This window comes from Chlorocebus sabaeus, chromosome 1, assembly GCF_047675955.1.
Source record: "Chlorocebus sabaeus isolate Y175 chromosome 1, mChlSab1.0.hap1, whole genome shotgun sequence".
Classification (NCBI taxonomy): domain Eukaryota; kingdom Metazoa; phylum Chordata; class Mammalia; order Primates; family Cercopithecidae; genus Chlorocebus; species Chlorocebus sabaeus.
The window spans coordinates 70,407,921-70,432,222 of record NC_132904.1 but is presented as its reverse complement, the minus strand read 5'-3'; the positions used below and the strand labels follow the sequence as shown (position 1 = coordinate 70,432,222).

The 24,302-nt window shown below is 42.5% G+C and overlaps 1 protein-coding gene and 1 pseudogene across 3 annotated transcripts in view; one reads left to right on the top strand and one right to left on the bottom strand.

Annotated features, from left to right (window-relative positions):
- PAAF1 (proteasomal ATPase associated factor 1) overlaps window positions 1-24,302 on the bottom strand; it is a 52,827-nt gene that overhangs the window by 1,836 nt on the left and 26,689 nt on the right. The window contains exons 7-11 of one of the 3 annotated variants that reach the window (XM_008020117.3): window positions 17,306-17,500; window positions 11,865-11,956; window positions 9,692-9,807; window positions 7,142-7,224; window positions 1,202-1,284 (exon numbers count right to left, since the gene is read on the bottom strand). In XM_008020117.3, coding sequence (XP_008018308.2) covers window positions 1,202-1,284; window positions 7,142-7,224; window positions 9,692-9,807; window positions 11,865-11,956; window positions 17,306-17,500 — 569 coding nt within the window. The remainder of the gene's footprint in view (window positions 1-1,201; window positions 1,285-7,141; window positions 7,225-9,691; window positions 9,808-11,864; window positions 11,957-17,305; window positions 17,501-24,302) is intronic. The other 2 variants (XM_038005479.2, XM_038005480.2) reach the window with 2 other exon arrangements.
- LOC103248022 (actin-related protein 2/3 complex subunit 3 pseudogene) lies at window positions 3,436-4,725 on the top strand (annotated as a pseudogene).

The following is a 24,302-nucleotide window of genomic DNA, read 5'->3' as shown; positions in this document are numbered from 1 at the left end:
GCTAGTTACTTCTGGAAAAGAGGAAGGGAACCAAAAAGGTCGTAAAGGAGACTTTTAAATCTGTATCATTCTGTATTGTTTGAACTTTTACAGATATTAATTGTACAACTTTTTTTAAATTATAGGAAAAAATAGGAATAATAATACCTACACCTCAACAAATGGTAACAAAGGTTACATGAGATAATGTATATAAAACGTTCAGCACAGTGTCTGGTCAATAAATATTTCCCCTTTTGCTTTTCTCTTTCTATTCTAATCAAATGAGAAAATCAGTCCAGAAGTCTTAATAATAATAATAATAATATTTATAGAATGTATTTACAAGGAGTTTTCATATTACTATCTTCATTTTACAGATGAATTGACAGACTAGTGAGGTAAAGTAAGTTTTTAAGTTTCTAGAGCCAGTAAGTGATGAACTTTTTTTTTTTTTTCTGAGACAGGGTCTTACTCTTCGCCCAGGCTGGAGTGCAGTGACACGATCACAGCTCATGGCAGCCTCAACTTCCCAGGCCCAAGCAATCGTCCCATCTTGGCCTCCCAAATGAGTAGCTGGGACTACAGGCATGTGCGCCACCATGCCCAGCTAATTTTTCTGTATTTTTTGTAGAGATGGGGGGGTCTCATCTTATTGCCCAGGCTGGTTTCGAACTCCTGGGCTCAAGTGATCCACCTGCTTCAGCCTCCAGAAGTGCTGGGGGTACAGCTGTCAGCCAGAAGTCACTATTTTTTTTTTTTTAGAGATAAAGTCTCACTCTGTTGCCCAGGCTGGAGTGTAGTGGTGCGATCTCGGGGCTCACTGCAGCCTCCACCTCCCAGGTTCAAGTGATTCTCCTGCCTCAGCCTCCCAAGTAGCTAGAACTACAGGCGTATACCACCACGCCCAGCTAATTTTTTTGTATTTTTAGTAGAGACAGGTTTCACCATGCTGGCCAGGCTGGTCTTGAACTCCTGACCTCAAGTGATCCACCTGTCTCGGCCTCCCAAAGTGCTGGAATTACAGGCATGAGCCACCATGCCTGGCCCAGACGTCACCTCTGACTTAAGCTCTTAATTTCTTCCCATCCTACCACACTGCCTATACAATAAGCACTATTTTGTCATCCCTAATGACCACAAGGTATCTGGATTCAGTCTCATAAAAGCCCTAGATCTCGCATGAGAATCACCCAGGTCTAGTGTTGTCTCAGGCCTGTACCTTGTACACAGGGTCACAGTCAGCCCCAGTGAGCTCAGTGACATAGTCTAAGTCTTGCTGGACAATGAAACAGCTTCCATCACCTGAAAGGCAGAAAGAAAATTGATATAACTAAGAAAAAACTCTATCCAGAGTTTAAACACTCAGTATTTTTATTTGCTTCTGTAGATCACTAGTGTAAAGAAGATGGTCCAAAGACCCAGAATGGCAAATAGATCTTATTATGTGGGCCATCTTTTTTTTTCAGACAGAGTTTCGTTCTTGTTGTCCAGGCTGGAGTACTATGCCGCGATCTCAGCTCACTGCAACCTCCACCTCCTGGGTTCAAGCAATTCTCCTGCCTCAGCCTCCCAAGCAGCTGGGATTACATGTGACCGCCACTACACCTGGGTAATTTTTGTATTTTTAGTAGAGATGGGGTTTCACCATGTTGGCCAGGCTTGTCTCAAACTCCCGACCTCAGGTGATCCATTCATCCACCTCAGCTTCCCAAGGTGCTGGGATTACAAGTGTGAGCCACCATGCCCGGTCTATGTGGGCCAATTATGATAACCCATAGTGGCTGCCTAGAATGCTGAGCTGGGGTGGATTTGAAGAGCAAGTGCGAGTTCTGTGGGAAGAAGGGATGTCTTTGATTAGCAATGCCAGCCAAAGGCACAGAGCAAGCAACCACAGGTGTGTGTGTGTGAGTGTGTGTGTGTATTTATAAACTTATCCTAGATTATTTTTAATAGGGAATGTCTAAAAAAAGTCCTTAATATTTTTTAAAGAAATATTTGTGTAGATATTTCCTATTAAAATGTTCCCAGATTATTCCTCAATCTGTAAATTTGACTGCATACGCTAGGAGAAAGAGGACAGTTAACACTAAGAAAGTAAAAGTATACCTAATTCTTTTTTTTTTTTTTTTTTTTTTTTTTTTTTTTGAGACGGAGTCTCGCTGTGTCACCCAGGCTGGAGTGCAGTGGCGCGATCTCGGCTCACTGCAAGCTCCGCCTCCCGGGTTCACGCCATTCTCCTGCCTCAGCCTCCAAGTAGCTGGGACTACAGGCGCCCGCCACCACGCCCGGCTAGTTTTTTGTATTTTTAGTAGAGACGGGGTTTCACCATGTTAGCCAGGATGGTCTCGATCTCCTGACCTCGTGATCCACCCGCCTCGGCCTCCCAAAGTGCTGGGATTACAGGCTTGAGCCACCGCGCCCGGCCTAATTCTTAAAAGAGCACAGACAAATGAAACTTGGGGTGATCTATAAACTGCTTAATGAGGTGATTTCTTTTTGTTAATATAAAAGTAGTAAAAATACAAAAAAAATTAGCTGAGCGCGGTGGTCCACGCCTGTAATCCCAGATACTCAGGAGGCTGAGGCAGGAGAATTGCTTGAACCCAGGAAGCAGAGGTTGCAGTGAGCCAAGATGGTGCCACTGCACTCCAACCTAAGCAAAAGAATGAGACTCTGTCTCAAAATAAATACATAAATACATAAATAAATAGAAGTAGTACATGCTCATTGAACAAAACTTTAAAAATAAACAAAGCAGAGGTAGAAAAATCACCCCAATCTACCATTCAAAGGCAATTACTGTTAACATTTTTATCTTTTTTTGTGTGCCTATTTTTCATGGTTGACAGCATGTGCATAAATGAATGTCTTTATGCATACAGTTTTTTCTGACTTTGTATATATAAAGACCTGGAAAAGAATCAGCAGATATTAATTAACCTTTTCAAACTTTTTGGAAATCTGAAAAACTGTTTTCCAAATTTATCTGTTAATCTACATTCCAAGCAGCAGCATATACAAGGTAGTACCTTACCCTTTCTTGCATTATTATTAAAAATCATCTTCTCCAAAAATGAATCCTTATCTTTGAGAGAGACATATAGAAATGCTGACAGGTGAAATAAGATGCTCATGATATATTTCAAAATATATGAAATGAGGAATGCAAGGGAATAGGTAAAACAAGATTAGCCATATATTGATAATAGCTTACGTTGGACAATGGGTATAGCAGGTTCACTGTGCTATTTTCTCTACTTTTAGATATGTTTGGCAATTTCCATCAAAAACGTTTTTTATTTTGTTTCATCTGGCAATTTAAATCTCCTCACTAATAATCAGAGTTCCAAAGGACTGCAAAGATCATCTATATCCAACTTCTAAACCAGTACAGAACTCCCTCTACAGCACATGGCAGAGCGGCCAAACAGCCTACACTTGCCCATCGCCAGAGTTAGAGGTGCTCACTACCTTAAGGGCAGCTTCTTTCTTAAGGAAAAGAAAGCTTTTCCTTTATAATTAACTGGAATGTGGTTTCTGATAACTTTCTCTTACTGGTCTTAGTTTTGTCCTCTGAAAACAGAGCTACAATCTTACTCCCTTTGCCTTTAGATATCAGTACTGGAAGTTATGCCTTGCCTTCTTCCCAGTAGAAAAGTAGAAAAGTACAAAAAATCTGCTCCTCTGGGTTGAAACCCAGGAGCCACCAAGATGCCAGCTTACCACTCTTCTCTCATGGTTTCTGACACCGAACTCATTGGAAACATGGCACTGTTACCTATCAGAAGTCAATTCAAAGGACCTGCCCCAAGAGAGACAAAAGATATTGATACTGTGGATGAAGCCATCTATTACTTCAAGGCCAATGTCTTCTTCAAAAACTATGAAGTTAATAATGAAGCTGATAGGACCTTGATATATATCTCTCTCTACGTTTCTGAGTGTCTAAAGGAACTCCAAAAGTGCAATTCCAAAAGCCAGGGTGAGAAAGAAATGTATACACTGGGAATCACTAACTTCCCTGTTCCTGGAGAGCCCGGCTTTCCACTTAATGCAATTTATCCCAAACCTGCAAACAAACAGGAAGATGAAGTGATAAGGGCCTATTTACAACAGCTAAGGCAAGAGACTGGACTGAGACTTTGTAAGAAAGTTTTCAACCCTCAGAATGATAAACGCAGCAAGTGGTGGACTTGCTTTGTGAAGAGACAGTTCATGAACTAGAGTCTTTCAAGGCCTGGACAGTGAAAGGAGCAGGGGCGGCCACCATCTCCAGAGCCCTAAGCAGCATTTTCCAGCAAGATATACACAATACTTTGCCTTTATTTCACAACGTTTTATACACAAGAGAGAAGAGCATGTCTTTACTTGAAAAACTCTTGATCAAGAATTCGGGTGGGAGAAAAGAAAGTGGGTTATCAACAGTGATTTGAAATCTTCTGCAGTATTAAGCTGGTGCTTAGTAAGCATAAGTAATAATAAAGAAATTTCAGGCCAGGCACGGTGGCTCACACCTGTAATCCCAGCACTTTGGGAGGCCAGGGCGGGTGGATCATGAGGTCAGGAGATCGAGACCATCCAGGCTAACACGGTGAAACCCTATCTCTACTAAAAATACAAAAAATTAGCCAGGCGTGTTGGTGGGCACCTGTAGTCCCAGCTACTCAGGAGGCTGAGGCAGGAGAATGGCATGAACTCGGGAATGGAGCTTGCAGTGAGCTGAGATGGTGCCACTGCACTCCAGCCTGGGCAACAGAGCAAGACCCTGTCTCAAAAAAAAAAAAAAAAAAAGAAATTTCTAACATTCCAAAAAAAAAAAAAAGTACCAAAAGTAGAGCACGAGTCAGCTCTTCTCCACCTCCTACTCCTCATATAACCCACACATCACCTTGAAACAGATTTTTTTTTTTTTTTTTTTGAGAGGGAGTTTCACTCTGTCGTTGAGGATGGAGTGCAGTGGTACAATCTTGGCTCACTACAACCTCTACCTCCCAGGTTCAAGTGATTCTCCCACCTCAGCCTCCCAAGTAGCTGGGATTACAGGTGCACACCACCATGCCCGGCTAATATTTGTATTTTTAGTAGAGATGGCATTTCGCCATGTTGGCCAGGCTGGTCTTAAACTCCTGACCTCAGGTGATCTACCCTCCTCGATCTCCCAAAGTGCTGGGATAATAATCAGTAAAATGGCCTGCAGGTAAGAGAGAAGAGGTGAGAAATAGCGAGGCCTCAGGTGATCTATCCACCTTGGCCTCCCAAAGTGCTGGGATTACAGGTGTGAGTCACCGCACCTAACCTTATTTTTTAATTTTAATTTTTTTTTTTTTTTTTAAGACAGAGTCTCGTTCTGTCACCCAGGCTAGAGTGCAGTGGCGTGATCTCAGCTCACTGCATCCTCTGCCTCCCAGGTTCAAGCAATTCTAATGCCTCAGCCTCCTGAGTAGCTGGGACTATGGACGTGTGCCACCATGCCCAGTAATTTTGTGTTTTTAGTGGAGACAGGGTTTCATCATGCTGGCCAGGGTGGTCTCAAATTCCTGACCTCAAGGGATCCACCCGATTCAGCTTCCCAAAGTGCTGGGATTACAGGCAGGAGCCACCATGCCCAGTCACTATCTTTTTAATATTTTTTTAATTAAAAAAATTATTTTTGAGACAGAGTCTCGCTTTGTCACCCAGGGTGAAATGCAGTGGCACAATCAAGGCTCACTGCAGCCTCCACCTCCTAGACTCAAGCGATCCTCCTATCTCAGCTTCCTGAGTAGCTGGGACCACAGAAATGAACCACCATGCCTGGCTAATTTTTATTTTTTGTAGAGACAGGGTCTTCTATGTTGCCTGGGCTGGTCTCAAACTCCTGGGCTCAAGTGATCCTTCCACCTCAGTCTCCCAAAATGCTGGGATTATAGGCATGAGCCACTGTGCCCAGCCCATTTGTTTTTTAAATTAAAAAAAAAAAAAAAAGTTTTATAAAAATATTGTATTTTGGAGTGACTTTAGGTTTACAGAAAAGTTAGTTAAAGATAATACAGAAAGTTCCCATATGCCCTTAATCAGTTTCAGGTTTTCCCAAATGTTATCACCTTACATTTGTCAAAACTAAGAGGTCAATATTGGTACACTGCTATTACCTAAACACATACTTTTTTTTTTTCACCAGTCTTTCCTTAACATCCTGGATCCAGTCTAGAATACCACTGACTTAGCTGTCAAGTTTCTTTAGTCTCCTTGGTTGACTTTTATTTTCAAATCACTAAATTAATATAATCTGAAATGGACTCTGGACTTCTTGTTAAGTGAAGCAGTACACTTTCCTAACTGTTTAAACCATGTTCAGCGGAGTGTTCTGTAAATAACAGCCCAAAACATCCTGACTGATATACTGAAATGCTCAAGGTAGGTAGGTAGTCCCTCCAGGCTGTATAGTCCAGTCCTCCTCACCTGCATCATTCCTACAAGGATCCAGTGTCCCTTAATGTACACTTTGTTTCAGGCATTTCCCCAACATCATTCCTGAACTCCATTCCAAAGAGTTTGTCCTGGCTACACCAAGGTATTCGCTTTACCTAGAATATATATGTAAAGCATCAAACACAGTACCTACTACATAGCAGGCTCTCCGGAAATGCTAGTGCCCTTCTTCTTTTGCTCCCCTTGCCTCATCTATGACTTTGCATACACAAAAGCTTCAGCTTTCAGTGTCCATCTTTACATCTCCAGTGGGTGAAATCTTTATCGGTTTACATGTCACCTAGTTCACAAAGACCTTGCTGACAGCACTCCTGCCTCTAGAATTAGCTATTCTCCATTTCCTCATGCAGTCTTCTGATGTAGTCCTTATCAAACTGGACTGCAATCATATGTTCACATGTCTGTCTGCCTTATTGTGAGTTCCCTTAGGGCACAAGAGTGGTGGGCATTGAGCTAAATTCTGGGAATAACACAATGAATAAGGCACAGTCACCACCCTCAAGGAGCTTGAACTGGAGGGCGACGCAGACAATCACAACGCAGAGTGATAAAAACCATTGATAGGTACAATATGCCAAAGAATCACGGGGGACCATGCCCCAACCCCGCCAGCGATTATACACTTAAAACTATGTTTAATTAACTGAACTACAAAGAAGCATCTCTCTCAGTTGGCCCATGGACCCACCTTGGCTAGCAATGAATCCATCTCTGAAACTTAGCAGGGATAGAACTGGTGCTCCTGATCTGTGGATGACTTGTACCGGAGCCCTAGGATTCAAAGAAAGGGGAAATTTTACTTTCTTTCTTCAAAAGCAATACTTGACCATATTCAATATATAGTACTAATCACATAAGAGCAAACAGGATAAAATGTGGAGAAAGATTAAACATTTCTATGGTTTCTTTCCTGGCAAGAACCTTAACTGGCAGATTAAGGTAATTCATTTAAAACCATCCATGTCTCTAAACATGAACTAAGTCACCACCCAAATCCTGAGTTTTTAAGGCAGGTATGACATGGGTTGAAGATAACAATATTAGCAGTATGTTAACCTTTTCACTTAACGAAAGAATTAAGATTTGTTGTAAAATATTAAAATTGTCAGGACTCTAAAAAGAAAGAGAAAGCTGAGTGAGAATCAATTTAATATATATGTAAGGGTGATTTTTTTTTTTTTTTTTTTTTTTTTTGAGACGGAGTCTTGCTCTGTGCCCCAGGCTGGAGTGCAGTGGCGCGATCTCGGCTCACTGCAAGCTCCGCCTCCCGGGTTTACGCCATTCTCCTGCCTCAGCCTCCCGAGTAGCTGGGACTACAGGCGCCTGCCACCACGCCCGGCTAATTTTCTTGTATTTTTAGTAGAGACGGGGTTTCACTGTGTTAGCCAGGATGGTCTCGATCTCCTGACCTCGTGATCCGCCCGTCTCGGCCTCCCAAAGTGCTGGGATTACAGGCTTGAGCCACCGCGCCCGGCCTATTTTATAATAGTGATCAGAGATTCCCTATCTCTGTGGAGGCAAAAAAAAAAAAGAAAAGAAAAAAAATATTAAGTAACTGAAATGATGGAAGAAAAGGTATAAGCTAGTCACCATCTACTGTAATTTCTTCCCTGCTCTTGGAATAAACTTAGAATGGCAGATAAGGTCAAAGCATCTCCTGTTTTCCTGCTGGCATCACTTCTCACCACTGCCCTCATATGCAGGGAACATACCTGTCATAGACTCCTGAAAACAATCCCTTTCACATGCCTTCATATATAGGATTGTATATATGGGATTCTACCGAGCCCAGCTCTTTTCCTCCTTCTTTACTTGGCAACTTCCTACTCAACAAGATCCAATGTTTCTCGTTGCCTTGGAGAAGCAGTCTTACCTCCTTCCCTCTCCTTTCTGGTGCTTCCTTAAATTTCTGTGGCTAGCCCTGTCAGACAAGCGATCACACTGCACAACAGTCTTTTACTTGTCCATCTTTACCATTAGACTCCAGGTGTCTCAAAGGCAGAGTCTGTTTTTTGTTTTTTGTTTTTGAGATAGAATCTCGCTCTGTTGCCCAGGCTGGAGTTCAGTGGCATGATCTCAGCTCACTGAAACCTCCACTTCCCAGGTTCAAGCGATCCTCCTGCCTAAGCTACACTAGCAGCTGGGTTAATAGGTACGCGCCACCATGCCCAACTAATTTTTGTATTTTCAGTAGAAACGGGGTTTCGCCATGTTGGCCAGGCTGGTCTCGAACTCCTGACCTCAGGTGATCCACTCACCTTGACCTTTCGAAGTGCTGGGGTTACAGGAGTGAGCCACCACACCCAGCCCAGAGTCTGTACCTTTTATTTCTGTTTTTCAGTGCCTTGAACCAAGCCTGATGCCCACAGAAATTATTTTCAATAAATATCAGTTGAAAAAAGGAAGGAAATCAAAGGAAGAAGGGACAGAATCGTAGAAATTATTAAATCCTGCAACAGAGAGATTGTGTGATTCTCTTTAGGTATCTTTAAGACCAAGGAAAAGCCTGTTTAGAAAGGTCATGATCAAAACTACATAACTAACAGAGCTGGGTTCCTTAAACTAAAAATAATCTTTCAGGGCTGGGTACAGTGGCTCATGCCTGTAATCCTAGCACTTTGGGAGGCTGAGGCGGGCAGATAATGAGGTCAGGAGTTTGAGACCAGCCTGACCAACATGGTGAAACCCTGTCTCTATTAAATATACAAAAATTAGCTGGGTGTGGTGGCGCACGCCTGTAATCCCAGCTACTCAGGAGGCTAAGGCAGGAGAATTGCTTGAACCCGGGAGGCAGAGGTTGCAGTAAGCCGAGATAGCACCACTGTACTCCAGCTTGGAGGACAGAGTGAGAATCCATCTCAAAAAATAAATAAATAAATAAAAATAATTCAATCTTTCAATCTTAGGGTAGTCAGGGTCTAATGTAAGAGAAAATTACTGAGCTCTTTAAGGTTAAAAGTTCTAGACAATCAATTTAAATGAAATGTTAGTTTATATTTAAGCTTAATTTTCACAGCAATCATTAGTCAGACAATCATAATAGGATGAATCATATATTTTAATATGAGTCCAGGAATAATAAGAACAATCAGAAAATTCAGACCAGAAAACCTTTGTAAACGGAAAAATATACCCTTGATTCAACAGTCATCTATATGCTAGGCTAAATCAACGTTAAAGCCAATAAAAATTTCCACTCTGTAGAAGACCTGCATCATGTAAATGAACAGTGACTCACCCTGGACTCCTCACATCCAGCTGATAAATGTTTCCATCTTGAGTTCCAGCCAATAGCAAGAAGCCAGAGAGAAAAGTACAGCAGTTGAAAGCATCTGAGCCAATAAAGAGGAACACCTGGGAACAAGTAGGAGGCAAAAATGCAGTTTAGAGATTAATTTGTTTCCAAGAATAAACAGGCACCAAAAAAGGAAAAATTTCACTATATTTTGAGATATTTTCTTCCTTCCCCCTTTAATTATTCTCAAATGGTAAATTACACATTCACCAAAAACTGAGAAGGAAATACTCCCAGGATTTCAGGAACCTGAGGTTGGTTAAGGACTTGAGCAGTTTATGTAATATACTCTGAGGTGGCAGTTTTCCAACTATTACCACTCAACACACTATCTCACAGTATCCTCACCAACAAAATTCCTTCTTTTCCCCTTTTTCATGACAACCTTCTATTTGAGAAACACTTGCAATTCCCACATGTAAGTTTTGTTCCATGTCACTTCAACCTTTTGAAGGAGGGTATTTTGTAGGAAAATAAACAGGCTTAAATAAAGTAGCGATGTAAAGAATCACAGTTCTCCCCATGAATCTGAGAAATTATTAGATTTTCATTTACTTCTTACTGTTAGCTCAAACTGATTATGTCTTCCCCAAACATTCTAAAAAGAAAAGGCAAAAAACAAAATAAACAAACAAAAAAACCTGATTTCCCTCTGGAAGTAAAAGCCAGTGTGAAAACTCAAGTACAAAGGCGATATTAGCAAAAATGGTAATGTTCCTGAAACAAACTTTGAAAATGGAAATATCATCAGCACAATGAAGTAACAAGATGAAATGAAAACAGCAAACCCTGTGGCCAAACCAAATCATTAAAGTTGTCTGGATGACAATTACAGGAGCTAGAAGGAAATTTTAAAAATCTAATCTCTGGGAAGAGAGAATTTAGTTAACAGCATAATCTTCCCAGCAAAAACTCAGATGTAGGAAGAAACTCCAACTAATGGTCTGTTCGTTCATTAATTGATCAAGAGTCCTGAATACATGAGTCCTTTTTTTTTTTTTTTGAGACAAGGTCTCACTCTGGTTCCCCAGACTGGAGTACAGTGGCACAATCTTGGCTCACTGAAGCCTCGACCTTCCAGGCTAAGGTGATCTTCCCACCTCAGCCTCCCAAGTAGCTGTAGCTGGAATTACAGGTGCATGTCGCCATGCCCAGCCAATTTTTTGTATTATTAATAGAGATGGGTTTTTTGCCCAGGCCAGTCTTGAACTCTTGGACTCAAGCAATCTACCCTTTCTGGGCCTCCCAGAAAGCTGGGATTACAGGCATGAGCCATTGTTCCCAGACGCATGAGTTCTTTACTCAGAATTTCTTCACATTACCTAAGAGGTAGCAGGACTCATAAAGAAAGAAAATCTATACAACTTCATCATTTTACATATAGCACACTAAGGCCCAGAGAAGGAAGGTGACTTAACAAAGATCACAAAACAGTAGAGCATTTAATCCTCATCATAAACCCTATTATGCCCAGTTTAGTGATAAGGAAGCAGGCTCAGAGAGGTTAAGTAACTTGTCCAATGCTGGAATCATTAAGTATTAACATAAGAACTGAGATTTATTTTATTTTTTTATTCTCTGCAAGTGTTGCACAAGAACTGGGATTTAGGGCCGGGTGCAGTGGCTCACACCTGTACTCCCAGGTGTGAGGTCAAGGAAGGTAGATCACATGGGTCAGGAGTTTGAGACTAGTCTGGCCAACATGATGAAACCCCATCTCTACTGAAAATATAAAAATTAGCCAGGCATGGGGGTAGGCCTGTAATCCCAGCTACTCGGGAGGCTGACGCAGGAGAATCACTTGAACCTAGGAGGCGGAGGTTGCAGTAAGCTGAACCGAGATTGCGCCACTGCACTCCAGCCTGGGCGACAGAGTGAGACTCTGTCTCAAAAAACAAACAAATAAACAAACAAACAAACAAACAAACAGGGATTTAAATGTTGCCCTTATTCCAAATCCCACACTCTTAATCATTATGCTGTACTTCCTCTTACTCAGGCAGCCTTCTCAAAAGTGAACACAGGGAGCAAGTAGAAATGTTTCCAAAATAGCCTTCTAAGAAACAGAACGACCCAGGTTGCCTCAGAGTTCAAAGGCCATATAGGAACCACTTGCCGGCTGTCTGCTCTGTAGTCCCAAGCACTGAAGTTTCTTATCTTCCCGGGCCAACAGCAGCATTTTTGCCTCTGTTCCAACCTCCCGTTCACCTGCATGACAAATGAACTATGTTAATAACAGTGAGGCTAATCAGCTGACAGTGCCCACACAGCACCAATACTGATGTTGATTACTGATTTTGTTAGCGATTCACTTACTACAAAGCAAACATTTATTATGTTCTGTATCTCACTGTGGTATTATTTATAAACTGGATATATTTGACAAAACTCACAGAACTATACAATTAAAAAGACTGACTTTATTTTTACATTTTAAAAATGTTTTTTAATGGTATCCAGTAGCCAAGGAAAAGGGTGACTTTTACCATATGTAAAAGATACCTCAGTAAATCCAAATGTATTTTTAAAATGCGTGTGTGTGTACTCTTTTTTGAGACAGGGTCTAGTATGTTGTCCAGGCTGGAGTGCATGGGCCATTCACAAGCACAAACATAGCACCCCACAGCCTTGAATCCCTGGGTGTGAGCAATCCTCCCGCCTCAGCCTCCTGAGTAGCTGGGACTACAGGTGTGCACACCATGGCTGGCAATAAACCCAACTTTTAAAATACTAAGTTGTTTGTACCGTGAGAAGACACCACACTAGGAGCAGGGATACAATGCTGGAAAATACAGTCTCTGACCTCAAAGATCTTACAGCCTGGAGAAAATGAAATGTATTCATTCACTCACCAAATATTTCTTTAGGGCCTACTATGTATCAGGCACTATTCTTTTTTTCTTTTTCTTTTTTACCTTCATCTTCTATGTGATGACATCACACAGTATTCTAAATGCTAAGGAAACAGTGATGAACAAACAGATAAGGTCCTTACTCTCAAGGATTCTAGTGAATAGGTAAATAAACAAGTAGGATACTTTCAGAAAGTGATAAGTTCTAAAAGAAAATAAAATAGGAAAATAAGATCAGAAGTGAATAGGTGGTGGGAGGCTAAGTGCGGAGGGTAACTTTTAAATGTAAACTTCATTTATTTTTAAAACTTTTTTTTATAGAGATGGGGTCTCACTATGTTGCCCAGGCTAGTCTCAAACTCCTGGGCTCAAGCAATTCGCCCACCTCAGCCTCCCAAAGTGCTGGGTTTACAGGTGTGAGCCACCACGTCCAGCCTAAACTTTAACTTTAAAAAGCCTCTGTGGAAGTAACTTTTCAACTGAATGGTGAGATCTGAAAGGTAAACAGAAACCAGTTATGTGAAGAGCTGCAGGAGTATATTCCAGACTAAGGGAAAAAGAAGGCAGAGTCAGGCCAGGTGCGGTGGGTCACGCCTGTAATCCCAGCACTTTGGGAGCCCGAGGCGGGTAGATCACTTGAGGTGAGGAGTTCAAGACCAGCCTGGCCAGCATGGCAAAACCCCATCTCTACCGAAAATACAAAAAATAGCTGGGTGTGGTGGTGCATGCCCGTAATCCCAGCTACTCGGGAGGCTGAGGCAGGAAAATTGCTTGAACCCAGGAGGTGGAGGTTGCAATGAGCCAAGAATGTGCCACTGCATTCTAGTCTGGGTGACAGAGGGATACTGTCTCAATTTAAAAAAAAAAAAAAAAGAAGGCAAAGTCCGGAGACTGGGAGAGTCCACTGTACTGAAAGAAGAAACTAAAGGCCTGTAGTTGAAATGTAGTGGGCCTGGCTGAGGATGGTATGACATGAGACTAGAGAGAAGTGCAGGGGTCAGAAAGTATAAGAGCTTGTTGTAAGCCATGTAAGGGGTTAGGATTTCAACATGTACAAAGGGAGGCCACTGGAGAGTTCTAAGCAGGAGCATGACATGACTTATGATTTTCTTTTTCTTTTTTTTTTGGAGATGGAGTCTCGCTCTGTCACCCAGGCTAGAGTGCAATGGCGCGATCTCGGCTCACTGCAACCTCCGCCTCCCAGGTTCATGCCATTCTCCTGCCTCAGCCTCCCGAGTAGCTGGGACTACAGGCGCCCACCACCACCCCCAGCTAATTTTTTGTATTTTTAGTAGAGACAGGGTTTCACTGTGTTAGCCAGGTTGGTCTCGATCTCCTGACCTTGTGATCTGCCCACCTCGGCCTCCTAAAGTGCTGGGATTACAGGCGTGAGCCACCACACCCGGCACGATTTTCTTAAATGACCACAATGATTGCTCTGAAAAGAATGGCTTATAGGAGAATAGTCTAGGCAGTAGTACAGGAAATAGGTGATGATAGTTTGGACCAGGATGTTGGCAGGAGGAAGGGAGAGAAGGGGAGGGAGAGGGAGAAATAGAAAAATTAGAAACACTTTGAAGTTAGAGATGGTAGACGTTGCTGATGCAGGACATGAGGAAAGAGGGGGTGGACTGTGAGTGAATCTCAGGCTTCAGGCTTGAGCAAATGGGTAGATAGTGGTGCCATTTTCTGAGATGGAAAAAAAACAGTTTGGGGTGGGGAGGGATCAAACGCTCCTTGTCAGACAAGGTAAGTTCAACTTATTTATTAGACATCAAAATAGAGTCTGAAACTCAGGTGAGAGGTCTATGCTTTACATGAACTTTGGAAATCGTTATCAGTTTAAATAATGATAGCTATGGAACAGATGAGATCACAAAGGAAGAAACTGTAGTTACAGTTGAGGGCCCAGAACTTAATAGTGGGGCCCTCTAGTATTTAAACGTAGAAGAGAGGAGTTTCATAAAAGGAGAACTTTAAAAACTAGCAGTCAATGAAACAGGAAGAAAGCCAGTGTTGTGTGGTATCACAGAAGCCATGAAAAAAATGTTCTCTAAGGAGAGGGTTTACTATGTGAAATACCACTAAATTCAGAAAGACAAGCACAGAGAAATAAGATGGATTCGGCAAGAGAAAGGTCACTGGTGGCTGGGCCCCATAGCTCACACCTGTAAGCCCAGCAGTTTGGGAGGCTGAGGAGGGCGGATCACTTGAGGCCAGAAGTTCAAGACCAGCCTGGCCAACATGGTGAAACCTCGTCTCTACTAAAAATACACAAATTAGCCAGGCATAATGGTGGGCACCCATAATCCCAGCTACTCGGGAGGCTGAGGCACGAGAATCACGTGAACACTTGAACCTGGGAGGTGGAGGTTGCAGTAAGCCAAGAGATCGTACCACTGCACTCCAGCCTGGGCAAGACTAAGACCCCATCTCAAAAAAAAAAAAAAAAAGGAAGGTCACTGGTGACTTTAACAACAGCCATTTCAGTCAAGTACTTGGGCATAAACCATCCTAGAATGGGCTGAAGAATAAATGGGAAATGAAAAAGTACAGAAAACGAGAATCAATATTTTCATTTAAATTACTTTAGGGCCAGCAGCAGTGGCTCGTACTTGTAATCCCAGCACTTTGGGAGGATAAGATGGGAGGATCACTTGAGGCCAGGAGTTCAAGACCAGCCTGGGCAACATAGTGAGACCTTGTTGCTACAAAAACAAAAAATTAAAAAAATTAGATAGGTGTAGCGGTGCATGCCTAGAGTCCTAGCTACTCGAGAGGCTGAGAGGCAGGAGAACTGCTTGAACAGAGTACAGAGGATTATGAGGGCTAAGAAACTACTATGTATGATACTACAATGGTGAATACATGTCACTGTACATTTGTCAGACCCTATAGGATGTATAACGCCAAGAATAAGTCTTAAACTCTGAACTTTGGATGATGATAATGCGTCATGTAGGTTCATCAGCTGCAACAAATGTACCACTCTGGTGGGGGATGTTGATAGTGAGGAAGGCTATGTGTGGGTGGGTAAGGCAAAAGGTATATAAGAACTCCCTGTACTTTTCTTTTTTGAGACAGAGGCTCACACTGTCACCTAGGCTGGAGTGCAATGGCGCAATCTCAGCTCACTGCAACTTCAACTTCCCAGGTTCACACGATTCTCCTGCCTTAGCCTCCCGAGTAGCTGGGATTACAGACACACACCACCACACCCGGCTAAATTTTTGTATTTTTAGTAGAGACAGGGTTTCACTATGTTGGCCAGACTGGTCTCAAAATCCTGACCTTGTGATTCGCCCTCCTTGGCCTCCCAATGTGCTGGGATTACAGGCGTGAGCCACCACGCCCAGCCCCCTGTACTTTCTGCTAAATTTTGCTGTGAACCTAAAATGGCCCTAAAAAATAAGGTCTATTTTTTAAAATGTGAAGGGCTAAGACAATGGTAGAAAAAAAAAAATTGTCCCATGCTGGCTAACATGGTGAAACTATGTCTCTACTAAAAAATAAAAAAAATTAGCCAGGTGTGGTGGTGCACACCTGTAGTCCCAGCTTCTTGGAAGGCTAAGGCAGGAGAATGGTGCGAACCCAGGAACCAGAGCTTGCTGTGAGCCGGAACTGTGCCACAGCACTCCAGCCTGGGCGACAGAGCAAGACTCCGTTTCAAAAAAAAAAAAAAAATTGTCCTATGGAACAAAGATGCAACTATTATTATGGGAAAATAAGAATGAAAGTTGCCTTATTAGGACCTTTATTAGTCTCTCACCACAGCTATTCAACCCATTTCCTACTACTACCCCTCTTAATTCAACTTTCTAGCCCAGGCAAGCGTATCTTTTTATATAACACTCAGTTTCATGTCCAAGCTGTAATGCAAACTGCCCCTACACCTACCCCTTGCCCTAGCTCCCACTGTCCTATCCTTACCATTCCTGTCTGTTCAACTTGAACTTACCCTTTAAAGGCTTAAGCCAACTTCTTTCGTGACATCTTTCCTATCTATACTAACCGGGAACACTCCATCCCTCTGAAAACCTATTATATTTGCATTAGGACTCGCTAATTTGCCAGGCATGGTGGTACATGCCTATAGTCCCAGCTATTAGGGAGGCTGTGGTGGGAGGATCACTTAAGCCCAGGAATTCAAGGCCAGCCTGGGCAAAACAGCAGGACTCTATCACTAAAAGAATATTATAAATAAAAAGAATCACTAATTAGTTCAGCCAAATGTTACTGTTCTCTAAATGTTTTATAGCAAGCTTGTCCAACCTGCAGCCCAGGGAGGCTTTGAATGAGGCCCAACACAAATTCATAAACTTCCTTAAAATATTATGAGATTTATTTATTTATTTTTAGCTCAGCTATCATCAATGTTAAGTGTGTTTTATGTGTGGCCCAAGATAAGTCTTCTTCAAATGTGGCCCAGGGATGCCAAAAGATTGGACACCCATGTTTTATAGGCATTAATCTCATCTGCTAAATTAGACTGTACTTACTGAAATGTAGTGCTATGACATATACTTCCTTTGTAGATTCCAAAGCAATAGAAACATAGTAGGTACAGAATAAATATTAATTGTATGGTGAAAACAGAAATACCAGGTACAGAGCAGAAAAGGATGAGGAAGAAATAGAGAAACTAAGGCAATCACTGAAGGGGGCCCAAGAAAAAAAACAATCCTACATATCATTATCAACTTACTGGGCATCTGCTCAGGGGAGCCAAGGTTTATGGAGTTGTCAGCAGCACCCACCGCCACTCCATTGATGGAAGAACCACAATCTGCAAGGACTCCCAAGCAGGCTGAGCGCCCACAATCCCAAAGTCGTGCTGTCCCATCTCGAGAACCGGATACCACATTCCTCCCCCGATCAACGATGGCTGTATCCAGGATACCTAGCAAGAGAAAAAACCTCCCTAAGATGGAGGATGGAGTAAAGGAACTACAAGGGCAGAGAAGATGGAGCTGCATAAATGACTCCATCCCTTCACAAACATGTTCTGAACAGGTACCACATGCTGGCCATGTTCAAGTGCTCGAAAAACAGAAATAGAGTCCCAGCTCCCCAATAAATCAAAGTTTAGCTGTGAAAGACAGGCATGGAAAAACAAATTCTGGATTTAATTTTTAGTGGAGTGTGCTAGAGCAATCATGTTCCAGTTTTTTATCTTCAAAACCCTTTTTTAAAAATAAAAATTAAGAGGTCGAGTATGGTGGCTCACGCCTGTAATCCCAGCACTTTGGGAGGCTGAGGCAGGTGGACTGCCTGAGCTCAGGAGTTTAAGACCAGCCTGGCTAATATGATGAAACCCCGTCTCTACTAAAAATACAAAATAGCCAGGTGTGGTGGCACATGCCTGTAATCCCAGCTAATCAGGAGGCTGAGGCAGGAGAATCGCTTGAACCTGGGAGGCGGAGGTTGCAGTGAGCTGAGGTCACACCACTGCACTCCAGCCTTCGACAGAGGAGACTCCGTCTCAAATAAATAAATAAATAAATAAATAAATAAATAAATAAATAAATAAAGTAGACACCTTAACAAGAACTTTGGAGAAAAAAAAAAATAGACACCTAAGAGAATTCAGTTTGAAAATCACTACCTTGGCCAGGTACAGTGGTACACACCTGTAATTCCAGCACTTTGGGAGGATGAGGCAGAAGAATCTCTTGAGCTCAGGAGGTCGAGACCAGCCTGGGCAACACAGCATGACTCTGTCTATACAAAAAATTTAATTCAGGCATGAGGCTTGTGCCTGTAGTCCCAGCTACTCAGGAGGCTGAGGTGGGAGGATTGCTTGAGCCCTGGAGTTCAAGGCTACAGTAAGCCATGATTGCTTCACTGTACTCCAGCCTGGGCAGTGGAGCAAGACCCCACTATATATACATATAATTACATCTATCTTGCTGCTGCTTTCACTCATAATTGATTAAAAGGGTTAGCCTCCCCATTTGAAAAAAGGACATGACTTCTGGTTCTGGCCAAGAAAGAGTAGTCCCATTGCTCCTAGGTCCTTCCATTTACAACTGAAAAGTCGTGGACACAGCAAGCATAGGAAGACTCGGAATGACAGAAAGAAGGTGGTGGACCACCTAAGGACCTCAGGATTTAAAGAACAACACAGCAATGAGTTCCTGGATTTCTTTATTGCCTCCCACATATCCTGGACAGGACATTGCAGAAGCCTCCAACACGAAACTGCTAACAGGAACAGAGTTAAAAAACAAAACAAAACAAAACTCCCAGTAAAGTCTGTTGCCCCTAGCACAAAGACTGAGAAGGACATAGCTCACAAAATAGAAATCTCTTGGCAACATCCACCCTATACAAGTAGACACCAACAGAAAAACTGTTACTCCCCCTCCCCCATGGTTTCAGTGGGGCTGAACAGGAGGTGATCGTCTACCCTGCTCCCATGGAAGCAGGCAGCAGCACTCCCATTCCCCTACCCAGTGGGGCTGACCAGGCTAAGTAGGGTACTGTCATCAGGATCCAGCAGTGAGCTCAGCTTCCATCCCCGTCTGGCACTGACAGGCACAAAGAGGTGCCCTGAGGTGCCCACAACCCCTTCCCAGGTGTCAGTCAGCAGGGAACCAAGCTTGTAACGCCACTAGGAGGCAATGAGGTGATGCAAGTCAGGTGGTGCAATTGTGTCCTACTTTCACCAAGAAGGTGACACAGGACCAAGGGGGAAGCTGAACTTCCACCTCCCCTGTCTACAATGTGAGGCAGTATAAGTCAGTGCTCCACTTTTGCCAGGGTAGTGTCAGGGGAGCCCAGTAGGAGGCTGAACATTCTTATCTACCCAGCCCTCATACCACACCTCAACAGGGAATTGCCTGCCAAAAAAGATGATAGAATTAAGATCGAGTGTTATAATGTCCAAAATGTCTATTAGTTTTACAGTTTTTGAAGCCCTTTATTATCTATAATATGAATATTTGGTCCCTAGCTTCGGGAATACACAGCACAAAAAAATAGAGTTAATTATAGACATAAAGACTTACAATGGGGCCGGGCGCGGTGGCTCAAGCCTGTAATCCCAGCACTTTGGGAGGCCGAGACGGGCGGATCACAAGGTCAGGAGATCGAGACCATCCTGGCTAACACGGTGAAACCCCGTCTCTACTAAAAAAATACAAAAAATTAGGCGGGCACCTGTAGTCCCAGCTACTCCGGAGGCTGAGGCAGCGTAAACCCGGGAGGCGGAGCTTGCAGTGAGCTGAGATCCGGCCACTGCACTCCAGCCGGGGCGACAGAGCGAGTCTCCGTCTCAAAAAAAAAAAAAAGACTTACAATGGAAAAAAAAGAGAAAAAAATACACAAACAGAATATATCTGGAAAAAAAAAAGACTGACAATACAATGGCACAGGTGTAAAAACACAGAGTTGTATAGGGTAGAGAGGTAGTGCAACCCTATGGTGATCCAGGCAGGGCTAGTATTTGTTTTATTAAAACTCATTTAACGATGCTTAGTATAGGTGCCCAACAAATTAAGAGTACCTGACCAAAGGTCACATAGCTAATTAGTGGTCTTTAGCATACTTTCATTCCTCTTAAAATGAAATGACTTCAGATACACAAACCTTGACAAAAACTCTACAGCAACTCAGCGTAACGTACAAGTGCCAATCCAATGTGATTAACCATGTCTCTCAATTCTCACTGGAAATTTCACTTTGTTTAGAAAAAGATGAGTTTATGGAAAATGCCACAGCTTTAAAAAGTAGCCAATTTAGGGTCTGTGTGGGAAAATATGATTAAAAGTAACTCAGGTGGGACCTAATCACTATAGTGTAACTTTTCAAATAGATGCAGTTTAAAATAAAAACTAAATCCAGGCCAGGTACAGTGGCTCAAGACTGTAACCCCAGCACTTTGGGAGTCCGAGGCAGGCAGATCACTCGAGGCCAGGAGTTTAAGACCAGCCTAACCAACATAGCGAAACTCTGTCTATACTAAAATACAAAAATTAGCAGGGTGTGGTGGCAGGCGCCTGTAATTCCAGCTACTTGGGAGGCTGAGGCACAAGAATCACTTGAACCTGGGAGGCAGAAGTTGAAGTGAGCTGAGATGGCGCCACTACACTCCAGCCTAGGTAACAGAGGGAGTCTCAAAAAAAAAAAAAAAAAAGAAAACGAAATTCAATTTATACAGCTGACAACAGTTGTTAGGTAAATGTAATTCTCACAGCTATATACCCACTAGATAAAGTCTACTAGAGAAAAGATTTTTCAGTCTTCCTCTCAAAAACAGATCTATCGAGCCCATATGGTTTGCTGCCATCTTGTTTCTTATTTTGCAATTGGTCACCAAAGTATTTTGAGTTTGGACAATCTACCTTTCTATTTTAACTCCATAATACATTCAGCAAAAATCTAATTAGAAAATATCTTAGAGCTTTTAAGAATCCTAAGGAATCATCATAAGGAAGGTCTTTCAGGTCTTATTAAGCAATCAAAGATCTCTTTATGTCTCTACGGGAAGTTCCAACCGCTATTTCAAAATGCTACTGAGTTCCACGGAAGTGATACATGCTTTTGGAAAAAAACAATTCTGAAAAGTATGTATTCAAGGCACAGCTGCTATAGCTGTGGCTAGAAAGCTGACTACATTATTAATTGTGTATAAATTTCAAGTAATATTCAGCAAAGAGTTGCAATCTAGATAGTTTTCCTTTTCTATAAAAGCAAAGTGAAAAATTATCACCCTCTCTTTAGTAAAATGTCACTCACAATATAACAGCATCTGGTGTGGGTCTCTTAACACTTACATGACAAGAATAAAGAAAACAGGACCCTGGGGAAGTGGGAACCTATGAAGAATGACTTTAGAAAGAAGCTACGAAAGTAGCAATTTTGGCTAGGCATGGTGGCTCACGCCTATAATCGCAATACTTTGGGAGGCCAATGAGGGAGGATCACGAGGTCAGGAGTTCGAGACCAGCCTTGCCAATATGGTGAAACCCAGTTTCTTCTAAAAATACAAAAATTAGCAGGGCATGGTGGTGTGCACCTGTAGTCCCAACTACTCGGGAAGCTGAGGCAGAAGAATCACTTGAACCCAGGAGGCGGAGGTTGCACTGAGCCGAGATCATGCCACTGCACACCAGCCTGGGTGACAGAGTGAGATTCTGTCTCAAAAAAAAAAAAAAAAGAAAGTAGCAATTTCAAGAATGCCTTTCTAAGAGAAGCAGCCACAGCTAAGACTTACCAGAAGCTGCAAAAAGTTTTACTGTTATTTTTGTTTTGTTTTGTTGAGATGGGGTCTCACTATGTTGCCCAGGCTAGAGTGCCATTGCTATTCACAGGCACACTGCAGCCCTGAACTCCTGGCCTCAAAAGATCTGTCTACCTTAGCCTCCCAAATAGCTGGGATTACAGGCATGCACCACTGCACCCAGCTGGAAAAGGCTTTAGATATCAAACCAAATAGATACAAGTCTTCACCATATAAACCAGAACACAGACGCATTTGCCTTCAAGAAAAGATTCATTGGTCGGGCGTGGTGGCTCAAGCCTGTAATCCCAGCACTTTGGGAGGCCGAGACGGGCGGATCACGAGGTCAGGAGATCGAGACTATCCTGGCTAACACGTGAAACCCCATCTCTACTAAAAGATACAAAAAAAAAAAACTAGCCGGGCGAGGTGGCGGGCGCCTGTAGTCCCAGCTACACGGGAGGCTGAGGCAGGAGAATGGCGTAAACCTGGGAGACGGAGCTTGCAGTGAGCTGAGATCTGGCCACTGCACTCCAGCCTGGGCAACAGAGCGAGACTTCGTCTCAAAAAAAAAAAAAAAAAAAAAAAAAAAAGAAAAGAAAAGATTCAGCAGAATCACATAAAAGCATCCCAGCCAAAGTCTGGAAATACGAATAACATTAGAAGAAACTATTCCTGAAATAAGTATTTGTAAGAAATAAAGCAAATTTCATATTCCCAGGTGTATATTCTTAACAAGTTTATTAAAATTATTTAGTTTCTCTATATCACTGATACTAAGCTATTCTAATGTTGCTAGAGAGCAATATACATACATGTGTATATGGGAAAATTAATGGCTATGACTCAGATCTCTGAAAAAAAAAATAAGCCTTGAAGCACCTCCTATTACTTGGAGGCAGCATAGCCAATTTCTAAGAAAGTATTTAAGACTTGGAAAATAATGGCCCAACTGCTGAAACTGCAACTTGGTTTCTTAAAATTATTCTATAAATATAAGCATTTCCACTACCATTATGAGAAAAAAACCTAAGCCAACTAGTTAACTAAAATGGAGTTTAATTTGGTCTCAACGTTTCACTGATTATGAAAGATGAAATGCTTATTATAAAAAATTAGGATTATAAATGTATATTCCCAAATTTCACAACCTTACTTAAATGGCCTGGGCAATTTAACTTCAAACTGATTAAACTGCATTTTAGAGTTACTTATTGAACTCACATATTACTAACACAAAACTACTTTTAGTCTACCTTTCCATTTGAAAAATTCAGCATACACACAGAAACCTTACCTCTGCTTGTTAATTAAGTAGAGAACACAATAATCCTTTAGTTATATACATTTAAATACACACACACAGTATTGGGGCACCAATTTATGTATATATACTTTTTTTTTTTTTTTGAGACGGAGTCTCACTCTGTTGCCCAGGCTGGAATGAAGTGGTGCGATCTTGGCGCAATGCAACCTCCGCCTCCCAGGTTCAAGCGATTCTCCTGCCTCAGCTTTCCAAGTAGCTGGGATTACAGGCGCATACCACTACACCTGGCTAATTTTTGTATTTTTTGTAGAGACCGGGTTTTCTCATGTTTGCCAGGTTGGTTTCAAACTGCTGACCTCAGGCGATCCGCCCACCTCGGCCTCCCAAAGTGCTGGGATTACAGGGTGAGACACCGCACCCGGCCATTTCTGTTTTTTTAATATGGCTCATGGCTCTGGATAATAAAATGCTTCAAAATCTCATAACTCAAGAGAATTTTTTTTTTTTTTTTTGAGACAGAGTTTCACTCGTTGGCCAGGCTGGAGTGCAATGGCATGATCTCAGCTCACTGAAACCTCTGCCTCCTGAGTTCAAGCGATTCTCTCACCTCAGACCCCTGAGTAGCTGGGATTACAGGCACCAGCCACCGCACACGGCTAATTTTTATATTTTTAGTAGAGATGGGGTTTCACCATGTTGGCGAGGCTGGTCTTGAACTCCTGACCTCAGATGATCCACCTGCCTCTGTCTCCAAAAGTGCTGGGATTACAGGCATAAGCTACTATGCCCGGACCAAGATTTTTTTTTTTTTTTTGAGACGGAGTCTTGCTGTGTCACCCAGGCTGGAGTGCAGTGGCGCGATCTCAGCTCATTGCAAGCTCCACCTCCCGGATTCACGCCATTCTCCTGCCTCAGCCTTCCGAACAGCTGGGACTACAGGCGTCCGCCACCAAGCCCAGCTAATTTTTTGTATTTTTAGTAGAGACGGGGTTTCCCCATGTTGGCCAGGATGGTCTCGATCTCCTGACCTTGTGATCCGCCCGCCTTGGCCTCTCAAAGTGCTGAGATTACAGGCGTGAGCCACCGTGCCTGGCCAGATTTTTTTTTTTTAAGTCACACAAAGCAACTTGGAAGTCATTTGGTTGGAGATAGTGACAATCACTCAATCTATAGGTTGCTAAGCTATCAGATCTAGCTATATATATGTTGTTA